Genomic DNA, 20,609 nt, shown 5'->3' with positions numbered 1-20,609 from the left:
CCGATCCGCCTGTAAGTAATCCTGGCTGGCTTCTCCACCAGCTCCTCTCAGAGATCCTGCCTCCTGGCAGGACAGGAAGACACTGAGGAAAGTGGGGAAGGGGGGGAGCTTTTAACCTCTCAGTTTGTTCCTGTCCTATCAGGAGGAGGCAATCTCAATTGGTGCTGTCGTGGAGACGACTGGGGGAAAATGTATTTTTTCTCATCCAGTCTCCCCAGCTCCAATTAAATTAGAGCTGGGGAGAAGGCATGAGAAAAAAATAAATGGATTGGAAAGGGTTAAAGTGTTGGTTCATCAAACTCTACAATTTCTTTTTTGGCAGTTTACAAAATAATATCAGAAACAGTATTTGTACCTTCTGGAATATACACAGACTTGGAAATGTCCGGGAGATATCCAGTTTTATTAGCTCCAGGCTGGCTTCCCTGTCTGATGCCGACAAACCTGAGTCTAGAGGAATGAATGTAAAAGTCAATACAATTCCGACAGTCAGCACTGCTACGCTACAACTTACCAGGTCACACATTTTAGCCATTTATTGGTCACAAGTCACATTTGGGGGATATGATCTTTTAGGACTATGTCGTTGTTGAGTGTTCTGCACGGTACGTCTTTCAACTCCTCAAATGAAGCAAAACCCTGGGCCTCTACAGAACACATCCAGATGCTCATACTGGCATGGGCGTATTCAATGAAAAGCCATTAGAGACAAACAGATTGGTGAAAACTCCTGATAGGTCATTGAAATACCTCGAGCGTCGTCACAGAGGGCGATACATGTTCTGGTGCTGTGATAGATTGCTAAAGTAAAAGGAGCTCTTGTGCATTGCCGAGAAACCCAACCTCTAGGCTGTTAGGTCAGGCATATTGGTCTACGCATATTTGTCTCTTAGCCCTACTAGAAGGTGGCCAAAGATCCTTGAACTAAAAGACTCAATGGACATGGCACTTGGAAAAGTGCCGTAGGCCCTTCCAATCTAGCAAACTGTAGTGGTCCCGACTCACAGACCCTGACTGATCACTTGGATAAAAGCTCCACAAGTTTGTAATATAATGTGTGTTTCTACTCCAGAATAGATTTGTTGGCAGTGAATAAAAACACTCTTGTTTATATTTAGGGGCTGCAAACAGTATACACCCACATGTTGCATCAGCTGAGAAGTGGCTGCAAATGTATGCAATTTTTTAGGGAGGGGGTATCTCACACAAATGGATTTTAATTGAGGAATTCTCGATCACCGTCTGTGCTGACTTTCCGTGACAAAACACAAGCATCGACAGGCCTATAGTTTAGATTTTTTTTCATTTAGATTTGCGGAGACGGGTTGTGTATTGCCTGAGCAGAGGAAAATTTGCAGCATGCTCTATTTTACCATGGCATCCCAACCTGCAGCCCATATGCAATTAACATTGTGTATGGGCTGAAGGTACAAGAGTCATCACTAAAAAAAAACAAAAAAAAAAAAAACAGTTGGACTCAAGGACAGAAAACTGCTGCGGGCCTCCCGATCTGCATATTCAGATTTGGTTATGTGAGAGCTTAGGCAATGCTCTGAACTAAACATCTAGGACTCCAGACTGATGCATTGTAGTAAACACTCAAAGATTTGTGCTGCCACTGTAGAACATTGTCTAGACTGGATACAACTGTATCGACTTCTCAGCGGAGAGCAGGACAATGGGGTAGATTTACTAATCCTGTCTTTTAGACCGTTAAATGGTCCCTATACAAGGACAGATGTACCCGTGGTAACGAGCACTGACTGATATCAGCATATTGGTCAGCACTTGTTAATATTTGTACAGGGAGATGACCTGCAGTATTGTCCCATTTAGATGGGACGACAGTCATCTAAATGACTGCATGAGCGCCGATGTCACCACTGTGTTATTAGCGATCGGGCAGAGCGTTTAGGCGGCTCACACAGCCTGTTCTATACAGCGTTTAGTGCGGCGTTTGGAATACGGAGCTAAACCGCCTCCATTGATTGTAGTACAGCTTCTCAGACCAGCATTTCTAATGCCATGTTTTTGTGGTGTTTAAGAGTTTATAAATGCGATGCGTTGGCCATTGAAATAAATTTGGAGCGTTCCCAACCCTGTCAAACAGGCAGTAGAACTCTGTGTACAGCGTTTTACCGTGTTCCAGGTCACCAGGAGGGACAAAGGAAAGTGGTGGCGCCATCGGCTTGCGTTGCTTGCATTGTTACTGCTCTGAAAGCACAATAACGCAGGCGAACACTCGCGACGATTATTGTGCAAGTTCATTCTTTTAAACAAATTTGGCGTGATGTGATTTACATGGGCAGATTTACAGCTGACCAGCCGGCATTTTATATACTCGCATAAGAAAGACTGACGAATGAGCATTTGCTTTGTCGGCGATTTTAAACAGCGCGATTATGACAGATAATTCGGGCATTAAAAGGCACTTAAAAGTGTGCCATATTTATAATAATGGTTCATGCTGGATGATAAATCTGGCACATCTTTGGATATTTTTATCTAACCTTTCAGAATGATCCCTGACATTCGTCCCTGTGTGTCCTCGCTCAAGTGCTGTTGCACAGGAGCGATCATTGGCTCTCTGACAGAGCGGCCAGAAGAGATTTCTCTCCTCGCTTTCCACCGCCCCTCTCCATTCACTTAACACAGCGGCCGTTCAATACTGAACGGCTGCTGTTAAAGTGAATGGAGAGGGGTGGGAGAGAGCGAGGAAAGAAATCTCCAGCCGCCCTGCGGTGAGCTAACGATACTCGCTCCTGCGCAACAGCACTTGAGCGAGGACACACAGGGACGAATGTCAGGCATGGTTTACCCAACAGTCATCCTGTGTAAATGGGGCTTAAGACACATTAAATCTTGCACAAGTTTTTTGCTGCAGACAGAATTGTGGCACATTTAGCTTAGCAGGTCTCCCCCAGTGTTCACATTCACAAACAGCAAAGTAATATCTTGCAATTGTTGAGGAAGTGACACTAAATATATTAAAGTTGTACAGCTTTGCTCTTTATACAGCGATTACGTTTTATTTACATACAATCCATATAAAAAGACTATTGTAATACATCTAAGTAGTATCCTGGTACGATCCCATAAAAGGTTTATAATTGATGCAATTACATAGGACTTTCTTTTGCCCTTTCAATGGGAATGGGAAGGCATATCCACACAGCCCACAGTAACCTACTGTGGTTCACAGGGGCAGTATTGTGTTATACTAAACATGCCATCTAATCCCCTATACGTTCACAAACCAGGCGAATGTACAAGTTCCTACCTTCGTTTTCAACATCTGACCCTCCCATGCTCATCGACTTCCATCGGTCTTTGGCCCGAGATAAACAGATATCGTACAGCTCTAGAAAATAAGACAATGAATCACTTTCCCAAGATGCTTTGTAAGCTCCATTTTACACAATACGATTATTGTGCGAATTGTTGGATCGAGTGCCTTGCATGACAATAGCTAGGTGTAAATGCATACAGCGCTTGAACGATCAGCGATACATTATTAGATTATGGCTGGCTGCACACGACCGGATAGGAATTGCGAATTGGATTACAGAATTCCATTTACATTAGCTGGGTAGAGTTGCTGCAATGTATTTTCAGGTCGATTACGCATGTTCTATTTTACGTGCGGAATCTGTGACATAGGGCACATTGTTCTCTATCGTCGCGGATATATCTGCAGCTCATACGCAGTTACATTGCGTATGGGTTATGGGTACCCGCGTCACCGCTAAGCAATGGCGTGGGAAATATAAACAAAGAAAGAAAAAAAAGTGTACTGCACATGTCCGCCTGCAGGAGTACGTGATCATATGTATGCAGCACATTACACAGCTGTACGCAGGGTCACGGCCGGGCTCACAGCTGGAATCCGCTGCAGGCCTCCGCAAGCGGATTTCACATAAGGTTGTGTGAGCCCGGTCAACCACTGATTGGATCGTTCATGCAGACCTAGAAATCACCATTCGTCTACATGGGAGGATTTACAGCAGACAGGTGTCATAACGATTTGCTGAATAGAAAGCAGCGGTAGAAGGGTTAACTAAAGGTGCGGTTATATTCCAATTAACAACTGAAACTACCCAATTATTCAGTATAAATGCATGCCAAGCGAACAATATAAAATATACATTGGTTGCATGCTCCTTCCAATTTATCTTGCCATTTGAAAGGAAGCTTATGTATGATCAAAGATGTACACCGCAGGGGACACGGGCTCAGATTTAGTGTCACCCTGCTGCATAATCAGGGTATTTTTACCTGGTTACAGTCCATCATTTTATCTTCTTCTAATTGTCTGATGTTACAATAAATGAGAAATCCACTAATAACGAGTAGGGCCCCTCACACCGAACTGATGTGCTCAGCATTCAATCTAAAGGATACCTCTGCTGAATCATCACCTGGGAGATACTCCGTTACATATTGATTGCTTTATTCTTGCTTTACCTGTCTAATCGTTATCAAGGCCCACAGGGCTGTCTAGTAAGGCCTCCCTCACACAGGAGTTGCTGAAAGCGATGCGATTTCAATTACAGTGCTTTACCGCATTTTACTTTCGTTTTCGGCCGTAGCGATGCTGCGGACGGCGCTGGCATTTAGCACTCCTCATAACGGATTAGGTGCGCTAAACGCCCTATTTGCCTGAAAATGATTTGCAACTCGTCCCGCAAAATCCAAGGCCTTAAATTTGTACAAAGAAAAAAAATATATGTTATGGCTGACAGAATTTAAAGAAGCAAAAATTGGTAAAATATTCTCTGTCTTCAACAGCAAAAATGGCTCTGCTGTTAAGGGATTAAAACGGACTTGATAAGGAAAGGCCGTGTAAACCTCCTTCCCCATTTCTAGCATCTTTCAATAGTATATTCTCTGTTTGAGGTAACAATGATTCCTTTGTCATAGATGTACAGTTAAACCAACGAGAACAGAGCTGGGGTTCAGAAGTGACTTATGCCTGTCAGTGAATGGGTATTGACATCAGGGCTCAAAGGATCTTACTACATATGTACCAAGAAAAACCATCAAGGCTCTTTTACATGGAAATTATCATTCAAAAAAAGCAAAAATAAAACCATTTGTTCAGTGTAAACGCAGCGCACGATCGAATAATAAATTGTTCACTTTTCGTTCATTTTATGCAGGCACAAAAGTCACCATTGGCTCATTCACTAATCATTTGGTTTACATACTGATTAGAGATGAGAGAGCATACTCTCTAAGGGTGCCTGCACACGAACGGAATTTCCAGCGCGTTATTTTAGGCACATTATCTGCCCCAGACCGCAGCCAATATACTCCTATGAGGATCCGCAGTTGTCCCCAGACGGACGGATTTGTATCGCGTTTTTTCACGCGAGTGAAAAAAATCTGCGACCTGTTCTAATTTTGGTCGGATCATGCGCGTGAAGCCTCCAATACAAGTGAATGGGTGCGTTTTTTCACGCAGTACATCCGCAGTGCAGCTGCAGATGGAGTCACTGGTTGCTATGACTACAGGAAGTAGGCATGGTAGGAGGCGTCCCAACACACAGCACAGAGCTTCACAGGCACATTTGTAGAGGGAGATAGGTAGTATTTCTTGCCAATGCAGAAAGTAAGAATGCAAAATCTGTAGTAATGAATTCCTCTTGTGAATTTTTTTGCAGTGACTGAAATAAAGTCACGCTGGAGAAGCGCCTGAAAAAAGTTACATGGATCAACCATGCCCACAAAGACATCAATAATTTAACGGTGCTCGCACAAGCAAGAGGGACAAAACGGAGTCTAGGTGTTGGTTTTTAAGCTGTTTTCCAAGGAATGGGCAGTTCTCTAGGGGTTGGGTTTACAATAAGGGGCGTCTGCTGATTTTTCTGCGCGTTTTTTTCCGCAACACATCCGAGTATATCCGCGCGTGATTTTTCACGCATCCGCACCTATCCGCAAGCACATTTAGGTACCATACGCGCGTGAAAATCCGCTAGCGGAATCCGGAACGCTCGTGTGCAGGCGGCCTTAGGGCAATTGTTCGAGCGAGCATTGTCCTTGGGGAGCATCGGGGGAGAGTGGGGGGAACGGAGGAGAGATCTCTCTCCCCCTGCTCACTCCCGCAACTCCCTACTCACCCGCGCCGGCACCTGAATCTTTTCTTCCGAGCGGTCAGGTACTCGCTAAGGACAATACTTGCTCGATTAATTGTCCTTAGCGAGTATGCTCGCTCATCTCTAATACTGATCCTTCAGTCGTTCTCAGTCACTGATAGAGCGAATGTGAACGACTGAACGATTTCTGGTTTGAACGAGCCAACAACGTATCTGCCCTATAAACAGGCTGCCTGTTCAAATGATAAATCATTTGGTGTAACCGCACCCATAGTAACATGCAGGCTTACCATGAGTGATATTTAACTCGTTGCCAATTGCCAAACTCCAGACTTTTCCTCTCACACTGGGTGGGATTCCCTGCCACCACATCTCCCGAACTTTTCGCGAACAGCACCTAATCGAAAATAGGTTGAAAAACACCTATTAATATCAGGCTATACAAAACCATAACCACCATATTTATAAAAAAATGATTATGCAGTGTGTAGTTTACACACAGGCCACTAGATGTCACACTTACAACACATTCTCCAATCTGAACATCTCCCTTTCCAGCAGTGTTGTGCAGGCAGGACCAACCAACACACACCAGGGTTGTAATGACTGAGTTATAGGACTATTGTACAGCTAGTTTTACAGGCAAGATTTATCACTGAAAATAGCAGAGGGTGTACACAGCAACCCGTCATTTTCTGGTCTGCCAATGGGGGGGGCAGTTCTATTCTGTGAGCTTATGAGGCTTATTCACTAATGCTACCATAATAACAAAACACAACCTCCTGTACCACCTCCACCAATGATGGACCTCCATCAAAGGGCCATATATTGCATTCAGCCAGGTTATAAAAACCTAGATATATGATAGCATGGGAAAGACTCCTCTCAGTACCTCCATAACAGAGTAGGTCTTTTATGCTTTATTGTTGGAGAGTACTCAATGTACAGCAGTGTCCCCCTGCCTGATCATTATCTTGGAAAAAGCAACAGCACCATCTAGATTTGCTTTCACCCGAGGGCCACGCATAAGGCACACGAGGTTGGCATCTACCCATGGGCTGTTAGCTGGACAACATTGGTCTATAGAAGATTAATAAAAGTTAACCGATTACCATTGGCAATCTCACTGCAACATTTCTTTAACATGCATTTTTCTCTCCTCTCTCACATTCTGCATAAACACTAGAGAAGACCTACAGTCATTCCAATAATCTGCCTCCACTTACATGGATTCCCAGTTGGGCAGAATCTCATTGTTCCATATTAGAGCGGCATTTCCAATACTTTCCTCCAATTTACATCTCTCCGCGAGTTGTTTTTTCTTTCTTTGGGCCTCTTTAAATTCTGAAAATACACAGAGATAATAAAAATGTAGAATTTAGATATTGACATAATGAGGGAACTTCTAAGGAAAGCTAGAAAGCAGAAGATATTAAACAGCATACATGAAAGGATGCTTGCTGCGTACTATGAGGACGGCACAATTCCTCAGTGAACTGTTCGTATGAGATGAGGAATCTGGCAGTCAGCAAATACAAATTGGCACGGATACAAAGCTCATAGTGATACTCTATTAAGTACCTTGTCTAATGACTCAGAATGGTTGGCTTTCTAGCAATAAGGTGTTTGAGGTATAACACAGCTGGGACGCTGTTCAAGGCTACACTACCCACACTCGGATTTGACCTTTTGCATGATTTCAGATGCCCAGCAAATCCAAGTGTATTCCAAGGACAGAACTCCAAATCCAAGTAAACAACTGAGGTATTTGTAGTTAATTATACATTTTTTTTATACTCAGGATCACTAGGGGTTACAGTGGTCAGACCCTCACCAATCAAACTTTTAGTCAATATGCTATGGTGGAAAAGGGATTCCTCCATACAGCTCCCTTAACCACAATTATGGGGAGAAGGATTAAATACTGCAACTGGCATCCAGCTGGAGAAGACATTTGGGGAGGAGAAAAAAAAAAAAGAAAAAAAGAGAAATTTACTGATTAGAGATGAGCGAGCACGCTCGTTTAAGGCAGTCTTATCAAGTAACTCTGTACTCGCCCGAGCAGCATGATTTCTCTCAATCTCCCCCCGCTCCCCCACATGCTGCTCGGGCGAGTACACAGTTACTCGATAAGACTGCTACTCGATCGAGTAGCAGCCTTAAACGAGCGTGCTCGCTCATCTTTATTACTGATCATTTCTTCACCAATTCTTATTGGCTAAACACAACTTATTGGCAGGCTATACCTGGCATCCATGTAAAACCGCCTCCTCTATAAGATATGTAGAGGATTAACCACCACATATGCATCCTGTTTAAGGTGCCTACACTAGTGGAGGTAATCTATAGGATAGGTCATCAGTAATTGCGCGGCTGGGGTCAGCTACCTGGGATCTCTGTTTCCAATGGCCAGTTGTTTGAAGGGCCAATGCTTGGGTTTACGGAGCTGCTGTGCTGCTGGAAGCATACAGCTCTGTACACATTGCAGTGCCCCAAGGTTGGTATTGTGGGAACAGTGCCTTCAATACTAACCTGGGGCGATGCAACACACGAGCACCATAAACAGCTGATCGTGAGGGTCTTGGGTGGCAGACCCCTAACTGTTAATTACCTATCCAGAGGAGTAGTCATCAAGAGTTCAAAAGTAGCCAAACACAATTATAGAAGTATTCCAGACCATAAGACTAAAAAGTCCCCCACCAGTTTACAGTGTGCATTGCTATACTATGATGTCCATTCAGATGAGATTTAGTATCAGTGCTTTCTCACATAATAGACTAGATTTAGCTCTCGCTTCTGGGTGCCATAGTTTAAAAAGAGCAAACATAGCCAAAACGTATGCACAGTAAAATGCAAGGCTCAGGGGCGCTGTACATGATACAGGGATTCAACGACTATGATCACCTTTGGAGGTTGGTTTTACACTTAAATGCATGGTTTTGGGGCTGAAAATCATTTTGGCAACAAAGTTTAAATAAACACTGTGCACCACTTGACTTCTGCAGTGTCTATATCTCGCTGTATACAGTAACTGCAGACTGACTTTCACTTCAGATTTGTCAGTGAAGCGGAACTGCAAGATTAGCTCCTCTCCTGAACTTTCCTGACCATTCTTATCAGGTAAGTACCTTTATGATCATAATTTAGGACCTTAACAAAAGTTAAACATGGAGATGCATAAATGTTTACACAGACTATTTCCACCCTGTGTGAAAGCACCTTTATATTTAACTAATTTATGACCACAAAGTTAACCCTATGGGGCTTGAATTCCACATCCGTTAAGCTACTGTCCCTCCTCCTCTCTCCAGATGCCTATTGATCGGTCCTTCTGTGTTAAGCCCTATTTACACGCAAAGATGATTGCTCAAAATGATTACCAGCTTATGCAAAATGATTGCTAAAAAACTGTCAATGGGCAATAATGCCCATTAGCAGCTTATTACCTTCAATTGTATGTAATTGAGGCTTCCTTGCTGTGTGCAGATAACAGCAGGTGGTCTGTTATCTGCATACAGCCCCTTTGTTCTGCCAGGACAGCAGCTGAATACAGTGTTATCAGTGCTCCTGTGGAGAATCACAGTGTGAGGTCCCTGCTATCAGCTCCCCAGCTGAAGGATGGATTTTAAACAACTACAAATCATTGATCGGACAAAAAGCAAGCGATGGTAGCATTTACATGCAACGATTATCGCTCAAAAAGACATTGAGCGAAATTTGAGCGATAATAGTTACGCGTAAATGGGGAAGGAAAGGAAAGATCAAGTGGAATAACATGAATCTAAATGAGGTTCATTGGACTCCTCGCCAGTACAGCCCTGCAAAGTTTTAAAAGTCAGATTTACGAAACCACTAAACCGATCGGTATAAGCTACGGACCCCTGAAATCAGCATATCTATCACTATACTGTTCTGCCTGCACCCCAGGCAGCTTAGTGGAAAGGGACCTGACAGGTTCCCTTTAAGCTTTGCCCCTGGCCAATGCAGACTGGCATCCTATTCCGTGTGTGCATCAATGACCCATCTTTATGCAAAGATAATGTAAATGCCAGTAAGAATTCATGTCTGCACTGGATTTCAGGGCAGGGTACTATGTGTGTAGTTGCTGACAAGCAAAACTAATAAACAGAGTAAAGTACAGCGATATCACTGTCATAGCCACACACAAAGCAATGAATTACGGGCTGCACGGTTCTGTAACATAGCTTAGCATGCAGGGGGAGTACGTGGTTAACCTACTTTTTCGTGGCCATGAATAAAACATGCGCATTTGCACAAGTGTCTACAGAGCCCGGTATTGATTAGAGGCTTGGATGAGTCAGTAGATGTTGGAATGTGATCTTCATTTATTGTCTGTTCTGTGTTATCAGACAGGAAGTTAATCAAAGACCCTGGTGACTATTAATTAACTCAATATTGTCCACAGCCCTACGCAGTCTTCTAACCTTATTTCTACAGTAGCAACTTACGTGTCGTTCCAAAAGTAAAAAAAATAATAATATTTAGCTGGACCAATAAGGATACATTGCAAGTCAAATATATAAAAATCTCACCAAAACAAAAAATATATGAAATGCAAAATATATATCTTAATATGCAGAATACAAATCCCCCCTAACCACAGCATATTAACTATATAACACTAACTAGATCCATTTTGTTTGTTCAGATACATTTGGCACTTGCACGTTATTAACTTAATGTGGCATGCTGATTGCATGCACATGGGTGGATATTTTAAATTTTTTTTTAAACTCCTGCTTTTCCTGGAGTCCTTGCCTAGCAATGATGCGGAATCTGCGACCTTTCCGCAATGTCAATTGTGTAAAGGCTGTGGATTGGACGGCTTCCACTGACTTCAACGGAAGCCATACGTGCAAAAATGGGGCAAGCTGCTATTTTTTTTTTTTTTTATTCGCGAGCGGGAACTGCAATTGGTTTCTGCTCGTGTGCATGAAGAATCTCTTTTCCGTAGCATGCTATGGGCGCTATTTGCTGTGGAATCTGGAAGCGGACACCAGCTCTGGATTCCGCAATGTAAATTCGCCCGTGTGCCTTCACCCTACGGTGACATATCTGATGCCCCTTTTGCACAGGAATGAGAATCTCACGATTCTCGTTTGCCGGAGTGAACAGGCTGGTGATGCCATCACCAGCTCATTAGTGCTTAGGCAGGCTAGACTACACGATTCTCATTCTAACATAGCTATAGCCTGTCCTGTTATCATGGGTGTTCTTTAGTTTGTATACCAATAAGAGATTATATATATATATATATAAATAAATTTGTTGTTTTTTTTTCAAGTTGTCCCAAAATTGCCTCAGCAAAACAGACCACAGCAAGAGATGTAACAAATCAAATAACCTGGCAATGTAGACATCACAAAATCTGAAATTGTCGGACTATTAGAACTGAAAATGTAGAAAATGCAATTCATCTAACGCAAGAGCCCGTAGGAAGCTGTCCTTGGCAAATCTGTAACTGGCTTTCCTCAGAGGTCCAAACACTTGGTAGCTAGAAAGTCACTGTAAACAAGTAGTTAACCTGATAAGTCTTGCAGGCTACCTAGCTCTCAATGAGCACTATGTAGCAAGTAGAGAAAGCGGAAATGCCTCTTCCACTATTCCATCCGACGATCACGTGATCGCCGGATGCCGACTGGTACTGTAGAGCTGCAGGGTTTTAGACCAGCTCTGACAGTGACTACTGTCACTACAGGGGGATGTTTGCCCTTAAAAAAGCAAAACCACCAACATCTTTTTAGAGAAGTCTACCTAAGGGTGGTTTCACATCTGAGTCAGAACCTCCGTCACAGATGCAGCTGGAAATACCACTTTTTCTTCTTTCCAGAAGCCAACCAGCTAGGGAAAAAGCGGGCAGACCCCATTGTGGTCAATAAGGTCTGTCTGGCACTGTTCAGTTCCAGCCAGTGACTGAATCGTTCGGCCATGAGGATACCCCAAAAGGAGCAGGATGTGAGAGTCTGCAGCACAGATGTGAACCCCCCACCCCAATACTTCCCTAGCTATCCAGTTTCTACACTTTTCCTCAGATTCGGATCACTGTATCCCCACACCACATACACCCTAAATGTACCACATATCTGTATATAGAAGTACCAGCCAGTGATCGGTATCTTATTTATATAAAGGATATACGCAACTACCAGAGCAGACATGAGTAACCTTCAGCCTACGGGCCACGTGGGCTCCACAACCCCCTTCTATATGGTCCGTGGCAGGAGACACGGCCAGAATGAGGGGCAGGGATATGGTCCTGATAGCACTAGTTCACAATTTAGCTAGCATACTGCTAGTCCGGCACACAATAGGATACTTACCTCTCCTTTTAGCTTGGGCCACCATTTCTTCATATTCCTGTCGGTGTTTCTGGGCTTCCTCCGCTGGTTTGGCTGGGAGGTTTCTGTGGATATTACAAATATTGCTCTGTCAGTACGAGTCTATAAGTACAGCATACAAGACTTAATAGACTATTAGAAAAGTAGTTCTGTAGGTTAAAGTTATAGGAACAGATGGGCATAAACATGATCGGTAAGACCTCTGTCACACCGTGTGTGTATTTGCGTGCACATAGGCGTAGTTTACTGCACCCGCAAGGCATGTTTATTTACGCGTGGAAAACAAAAAGTACAGATTTGAATGGCTAAAATAGTCTAATGAGTTCCAGATGTGCTTTTCCAGCAGAATTGCGAAGTGTATCATGCATCTCCTGGTGTATTGCATGTGCGTCTGCGCATCCTCCATTGACTTCTATGGGGACCTTTGGTGCGCAAATTGGCAGGAAAATACAGTATGGTTTGGAGTTTTTTTGCGCGACCGAAACGCGCATGAAAATACACCACATTAACGAACCCATCGAAATCAATGGGTTCTTTTATCTGCATATTGAGCGCGTGAATTTTGCGTACGCAAATACGCCATTGTGACTGACAGGCCTGTTTAGGAGCCATGGAAATGTTGCAGGCACAGTTTTTGCTACTAATCACATCCTATTGGGGCATACAAGACGTTCAATGAGCATATCTGAAAAGTGCAACTATGTCCAAACCCATATAGCCACTCATTTGGCAAATATCTGGCAGAAGTCCAGGGGGCATGTTAGTTGTATTTACCAGTCATATACGTGTTAACAGTTTAAAAAGGAATCTGCCAGCTCAAAAGTGTTATCCAAACTGCAGGCAGCATGTTATAGAGCAGGAGGAGCAGGTAGATCTATAGTTTTATGGAGAAAGATTCAGTATAACTTGTGTTAATATTCATTTACACCTTTGCTTATTCTGAGCTGAACAGTCCAATGGGCGGAGCCATCAGTGATTGACAGCTACCCCCTATATGTAGAGTCATACACTGCTGTCAATCACTGATAAGGTATAGTGAAGCTTTCCCCATAAAACCATATATCAGTCTGCTCAGCTCCTCCTGCTCCATAACATCATGGCTGCAGTTTGGACATTAGGTTTCATCTGATAGATTCCCTTTAAAGGGGTATTCCATGCATTTACTATTGATGACCTATATTCCGGATAGGTTATCAATAGTTGAAATGCTTGTTGATCAGCTGATTCTACCGCCCACTGTTGGTGCAGTGGAGCTGGACAGCCACATTGGTGGTCAGAGCCGGAAGTGTAATAGAAGGCATTTCTCCTATTGATTTCAATGGGAGCAAAGCATTTAACAATTCGGATCAATGGGAATTCTGAGCTGCAGATTCCTGTCAACTACTGATGACCGATCCTGAGGATAGGTCATCAATAGTAAATGCCCTGAATACAGCTTTAAGTGATTCTGGTCGATCGGCACACTGTCACTACTGTAGGCCAGACATGCATCATTAGAGATAGGAGAGGAAATGGCCCAATTGGTGCCACTCCCACTAAAAGCAGCCATTACACATCGGGGACTTGCGCCTATGACATTGGGGTCAGATGCAGAGGTTTAATAGCTGCTTCAGCTCCCATTGATTTCAATGGTAGTGAAGCCAGATAGACTACTGGCCCGCTGCAGCGACAGCGGGCTGAGCGATCAGGTAACTGCAAGGGATCCTGTGCGGTAGGTCCCTGGCGATTAACTATTGATGACCTATCCCGAGGAGAGATCATCAATTGCTTTTCCCCAAAAAAAAACCTTTAATGGGAACCCGTCAGCAGTTTAAGACCTACTAAACTAACTACAGGAGCAGCGTAGTTAGAGAAGTTTCCACAAGTAACTGTTTTCTTTTCTTTTTGAAGGCATACCTGCATAAAATTACATAAAATCTCCCACACCGCATGCAAGTGTCCACGGTCCGGTTCAGTGGGTGGGGCCAGACCTCTCTTCTGGCCAGAGTCATTAGCCTTTAACCCCACCCACCTCGGCTGCAGGGTTCACGTGATCTACTGGGTGTGCTTTGATCTCTCACGCATGCGCTGAAAGCTTGTGGACTGGCGCATTCGCCGATCAATGTTCCCTTTATGGGCAGATTCACAGTTCTCTGCAAATGCGCCAATCTGCGAACATGAGAGACCAAAGCACTTCAGTGGATAAACTGAACCCTTCAACCGATGTGGGAGGGGGTTTATGCTAAGAAAAGCCAGAAGAGAGGTTTCAAGCCCGCCCGCTGGACCGTAGATATTTGCATGCAGCATGGAAGATTTTAAGTCACCTTATTCAGAAATGCTTTCAAAAGTTAGGATAAAGTTAGTTCTAGAAATTGCTCTTATTCAGTGCTCTGCCCATGCGGTTAGTTCAGTAGGGTTTATACTGCCGTACAGAGGGAACCTGTCAGCAATCTCAGAATGCCCTTAAAGTGCAAATAAAAAGATCATTTCAACCACATTATTAAGTAGTGGCCCACTTTTTACAATATTTTTGCCAACAGAGTCCCCTGAAAACCGACTGATCACAGATCGCCCTACTGCATGGACCCCCACTGATCAGCTGTAATCTGCCTGCAAGTATTCAATTTCACTACAGCGCCTCCACAGGAGAAATGAATCATCATATGATGGCCACAGAAATCAATAGACTAATGTATGTAGTCACACCGGCTAAGTGATAAAGGTCTCAATAGAATATACATATAGTTATATACCGTAGTAACAGGTTAATATTTATTAGACAGCTACAGTGCAAGGAGATGTTTTATTCATAGCAGTCCTACTGCAATGTGACACCTGTCCAAAGGCTGAACACCGTATACAGCTTGGGAAAATTACAGCACCGCTTGAAACAGGAAAAACAAATGTAATCTGTTCTGGCAGCCACATTTCTCCTCATCCCATAAGCCAGTCACATCCACAGTAATATATATCACAGAGCCAATCTATGCTCAGTCTATAAATCAATCAGATTTACAAGACCGTATCCAGAGCCATTAATGTAACTTGCTGTCTGCAGACACAGTAACACGGGGCCCGCTGCAGGAAATTGCCCTTCTTGAAAACCAATTACAAACCAAGAACATCTCTCTGCCAATTGCACAAAAGTCAAAAAGGGTTTAGGTCACCTGGCAGAAAAGTTAAAGGCAGTGCATACCTTCGCAAATTGTTTTGGTTTTTGCTTTTTGTCTTTTTTTATTGTCCCAAAGCATAAAAATGCAGCAACTTTGCGATTAGTTTCAATTTAAAAAATTGCTTCTATTTTCTGTACATGGCTCCTATAAAGGGCCATCCATCTCCATGATAACAGACTACAAACAAAACCCTGTGTAGTCTGAGCATACAAGTCTTAAAATAGACATGTCAAGAGTAGACAGGTCCTCTACTGTGTAAATGGAACAGGAAATATGTCCATGACGAAAGTTGATGGCATCCAATCTCTAATCCTAGGCTGCTGATCAGTGTCTGAGCAACTACAAGATAACTAAGTATTACTTGCGCAAAAAACGCAACTTCTTACGCCAGAATTCTAGAGCAAACATGTTTATGAATTCCCTGCTTTAAGTCTGAAAAACTTTTCCGAGAGAGATAAGCAGTATCATACAGTACTGTGCAAAAGTTTTGAGCAGGTATGGAAAAAAAATTGCTGCATAGTAAGAAAGCTTTACAAAAAGAGGTGTTCGTTTATTTTTGTCAATTAACAAAATTGCAAAAATGAGTGAACAAGAAGAGAAATTTAAAATCAAAACCAATATTTGGTGTGACCACCCTTTGTCTTCTATGTACACTTGCTCAAAGTCAAGGATTTTTGTAGGATCATAGTCAGGTGTATGATTAACCAAATATACCCAGCAGGTGATAATTATTATCAGTTTCATATGTAGGGTGAAACACAGTCATTAACTAAAACAAAAAAATAGATGTGTAAGAGGCTTAAAGCTGTGCGAGGAACAGTCAAACTGCTACAAAAAGGTGAGGTTGTGGAAGACAGTTTCCTGGTCACATGGCATACACGACGGCAAGAAGGAGCACTGCCAAAGACACAAGGTAGTTATTATCCTGCATCAGCAAGGTCTCTCCCAGGCATAGATTTCAAAGCAGATTGCAGTTTCAAGATGTGCTGTTCATGCTCTTTTGAAGAAGCACAAAGAAACAGGCAACATTGAGGACTGTAGATGTAGTGGTCTGCCAAGGAAACTTTGTGAAACACATGAAAGACACATCATACCTACTCTCCCTTCAAAATCAGAGGATGTCCAGCAGTGCCATCAGTTCAGAACTGGCAGAGACCAGGTACATCCATCTATTGTTTGGAGAAATCTGGGCAGAAGTGGCCTTCATAGAATTGCAGCCAGAAGCCACACCTTCATGTAGAAACCAGGGCAAACAACTCAACTATGCCTGAAAACAGGAACTGGGGTGTAGAAAAATGGCAGCAGGTGCTCTGGACTGAGGAGTCAAAAAGTGAAATATTTGGCTGTAACAGAGGGTAGTTTGTTTGCTGACGAGTTAGTCAATAATGAGTGTGTGCAGGCAACAGTGAGTCAGGAGGGGTACCATCTCTCCTTAGGGAAAGAACCTAGAATGTAAGTGAGGAGACTTATTAGACCATCCATGCTCCTCTGGGAAATATATGCAAATAAGGAGGATGGAACAATACCTCTGCAGTGCCACCTATTGGATGGCAGCATTCCTGTAAATCAATGTCTGACCCTTTATACAGGTCTTTAGAACAATGATTGGGAATTGAAAACCAAGCCAGAATCCATACACAGCTGTTTTGGGGTGTTTACCCCTCACAGGGTGCAGTAGTAGGATCCTGGCTTGGCTAGTGAGAGGCCTATGATGCGAGTCAGGAGGGGTGTCATCTCTCCCTAAGGAGAGCACCTAGAAGGTGGGGATTTAGGGTTTTACTGCCCTATTTTCTTCAGCTACCAAAATTATTTTTGCTCAGTTTCGTTTCAGACCTTTTGTTACATACTTTGTATAGTCTTGGATTACAGTGCACACAGTAAATACTATTTTCTTTATGTATATATTTTTATTTTGCTGCATAATTTTTTTTTAAATCTTTTTGTACAGATTTTTTTTTTTTTAACATCTGTCCCCCATGATGTTATATAAGAGCTATGGGGGGTCATTGACATTATCATTTTTTTTTTTAATTTCACACTCTTCCACTGTAGCATCCATAGAAGCACCAGTTACAGAGAATAACATCTCCCTGTAGTGACAGTCACTGTCAGAGCTGATCTGGGTCTGCTAAATTGCTGAATTCCACCCGATGAACAATCGTTTTAGTTGAAATTGGTCGGCTAAAACAATTGTTTACTGTTGAAAATGGACAGTGACATTGCCATCACCTATAAAGAAGTCAGTCATGTTAAAAAGGTTTGCCCGATAGTCAGTAGAAAGAACTTTCGTCAGAGCCTCTTATAATGGGCCGATGACCGAGCAAAATGTTCACATTTTGCAACTGCTTGTGTTACGAAGCAACTCAAGATAACTGCAGCTTGAAGAGTAAAACACATCTCCTATCAGCACCTGTGGTGGGCGACAGCCCACCTGTGTAAGAATACCCTTAGGCCTTATGCCCACTTGCACACACGGACAACACTGGTGAATCCTGCAGTGCTATCAGTGTGTGCCCGCAGCCATAGAGAGGAAAAGAATGTTTCTTTCCTCTCCGGGTCTAGCGCGGATCTCCTCAGAGCCGGCCAGATCTTCTTTCTTCAGCACGGCAGATGCATCTGGGAGCGTCAGTGCTCACTTTGTTTTTGAATCCCCTGCTTTCCCACAGATCCGCGGCACCTCCACAGTGACTGCTGCGGGTGTGCCGCAGCGGGGACGGCTTCCATTGACTCCAATGGAAGCAGTCGCTGGGGACCCGCAGGAAAATGGAGCATGCTGCGATTTCTTCCCGTGTGCGACCGCACACCAGGAAAAGAAAAAATAAATAAATTAAACAAATAAATTAAAATCACATCTGCATGCTTTTACTTGCTGTGCGGTTGCTAACGCATCCCTATGGGCAGCAAAAGGGGGCCACGCGGATTTTATAATTAAAATTCCGCACGTGGACATTGGGCCTTAGACTTTATAGACATTGGTATGAGAGCTCCCCTCCAAAAGAGAAAACCAATTTGCATACAGACAAACCAGACTCCTTCAAAAGGAAAGGGGACTTCTCTGCAGATAGCAGTTTCGGGTTTCTTCATCAATACAACTAACAGTACCGATTGGCTGAATGAAGCACTGCTTGAAACTAAGTTGCTATACACCAGCTGCATCGCTTCAGTGCAAAACTGCAATACCCCAGAGCTGTGTCTAAGGCACCTCACCTTGTACTGACCAGGAGCAAGAACCCCAGTAGAGCCGTCTGCAAATTGGTCTAGCTTCCTTTCGGAGGAGTCTGATTTGGCTGGTAGGCTACAGTTTCCTTCTTTTGGAGAAGAGCGAATTTACATACTTTTCACCCCATGGAGCTTTGCCTGAAAATAAACTTCCTACACACCAACTGCATCTCTTCAGTCAGAAACCAGATTTCCCACAAGCTGTAGAACGATATGCAGTAGAAATGGCAGTAATTTTCATATTGCTCTATGGGGAAATAAAAGCAGCATTTCTTGCAGCACAATACATAATAAAGCTGGTAGACTCACGCTGGCCGGTCTTCCAATATAAGGGCTGTAGTGGATAGAGGTTCAAACACAAGGCTCTTCCTCACATTCTGCTTCGGGGATGGAGACTTTGAAGATTGACCAATTCTGTCTTCATATTCCTTAGAACAGAAAAGCAAAAAAAAAAAAAAAAATGAAATTAATCACCCAACACATGTATATAGTGACTTACCCATGTTCTGAAGCAGAGAAGAAAACACTAAACCCCAAGTCAAGGTATCATCTCTAAGAACCCGGTTAGGTTTCCACCCAATTTCAACCATTTTTATCTAAAATGTGATTTATAGGGAAGAAAAAAGGAAACTGGTGTGCACTGCTCATTCTGCAGATGTAGCAGAGCTAAAGACATGTTATTTCACCACCAGACAGATGACCATAAACCACTTGCGGTCCATATTATGCTGACACTTAAGATTCAGGTTCCACTTACAACAGTACAATACATTTATGCTTGAGATGCTTCGTTTAAAGCTAAAGAGAGGCGCAGGACAGGGATAAAGGTCACTCGGTTTGTATTTAATAGGTTTACCAGCGGTGGCTCAAAGAGAATCAATATATTACAGCAGGAAAAAGCCAACCAAGGCAGACGATAAATTGCTGATGTCAGTAAGTAATGAATAAGCCAATATTAAAAAGGACAAATTCAATTGGCGGAAATTCTGAAAACGTTTTCTTTCCTTTGAACTTGTAGAGGAGAGAACCAAATCTGGGATGGGCACATTACCAGAAGGCCGGATGGACCTGCAGGCAAGTAGCCAGCTAGGTACCCCCTCCATCATACACCATGGTACCAAAGATCCACCAATGACTGCAGTCTCCCCACATTAGGGGCTAAATACAGTTGCCCGAGTAATATTGGCTTGATATCAGAAGATGCATCATCATGGCGACATTTTTTTATGCAATTTCCATTTCCTCTCAAAAAAAAAACAAAAAACACAATAAATGTAGCCCAAACAAGAGGCAAGGTCTAGAAATTCGAACACAAGGAACTTCTCCTGCACTACGTAGAGGACCACACAAATAGGTGAATGAGCACATAAGGTGGACAATACAGATTGGTCCCATTGGGCGCCAGATAACTAAAATGGTCACCCCTGCGACCATAAACTTGGATTCCACATCTAAATTTTTAGACTTGGGAGCTAATAAGGCACCCAAGAGATTTTTTTCTGCTTCTTTCTAAAAAGGTTAGAACTCTACATATGCCGGGAAAAAGGTCTAGTGGTCCAAATCAGAATAAAATCTACTAGACGTAAGCCACCAAATTGACTTGCAAACTCAGGTACGCTTCATAGATATCTCTGAATGGCAACAAGTTTTCTAAAATATAACAGGTTCTCTGCTGCTGTTTTCACAGTTTCATGTTAAGTTCTAATGATCTCCCCCATTTTTCCGCTGCACTGTTTGCAATCTACTTTCAGGCAACGGGCATGTCACAAGCCTAGCATTCTGCC

General features: G+C 43.1%; 1 protein-coding gene across 4 annotated transcripts in view; it reads right to left on the bottom strand.

Moving 5' to 3' along the window:
• Positions 1 to 20,609, bottom strand: part of TBC1D14 (TBC1 domain family member 14) — a 93,605-nt gene that overhangs the window by 19,086 nt on the left and 53,910 nt on the right. For all 4 annotated transcript variants that reach the window (XM_066573317.1, XM_066573318.1, XM_066573319.1 and 1 more), the window contains 6 exons: positions 19,135 to 19,253; positions 12,437 to 12,519; positions 7,322 to 7,439; positions 6,386 to 6,492; positions 3,281 to 3,361; positions 356 to 450 (listed from right to left, as the gene is read on the bottom strand). In XM_066573317.1, the coding sequence (XP_066429414.1) occupies positions 356 to 450; positions 3,281 to 3,361; positions 6,386 to 6,492; positions 7,322 to 7,439; positions 12,437 to 12,519; positions 19,135 to 19,253 (603 nt within the window). The remainder of the gene's footprint in view (positions 1 to 355; positions 451 to 3,280; positions 3,362 to 6,385; positions 6,493 to 7,321; positions 7,440 to 12,436; positions 12,520 to 19,134; positions 19,254 to 20,609) is intronic.

This window comes from Eleutherodactylus coqui, chromosome 7, assembly GCF_035609145.1.
Source record: "Eleutherodactylus coqui strain aEleCoq1 chromosome 7, aEleCoq1.hap1, whole genome shotgun sequence".
Lineage (NCBI taxonomy): Eukaryota > Metazoa > Chordata > Amphibia > Anura > Eleutherodactylidae > Eleutherodactylus > Eleutherodactylus coqui.
Note: the sequence above shows the minus strand (reverse complement) of the source record. Positions and strands in the feature narration are given on the sequence as shown.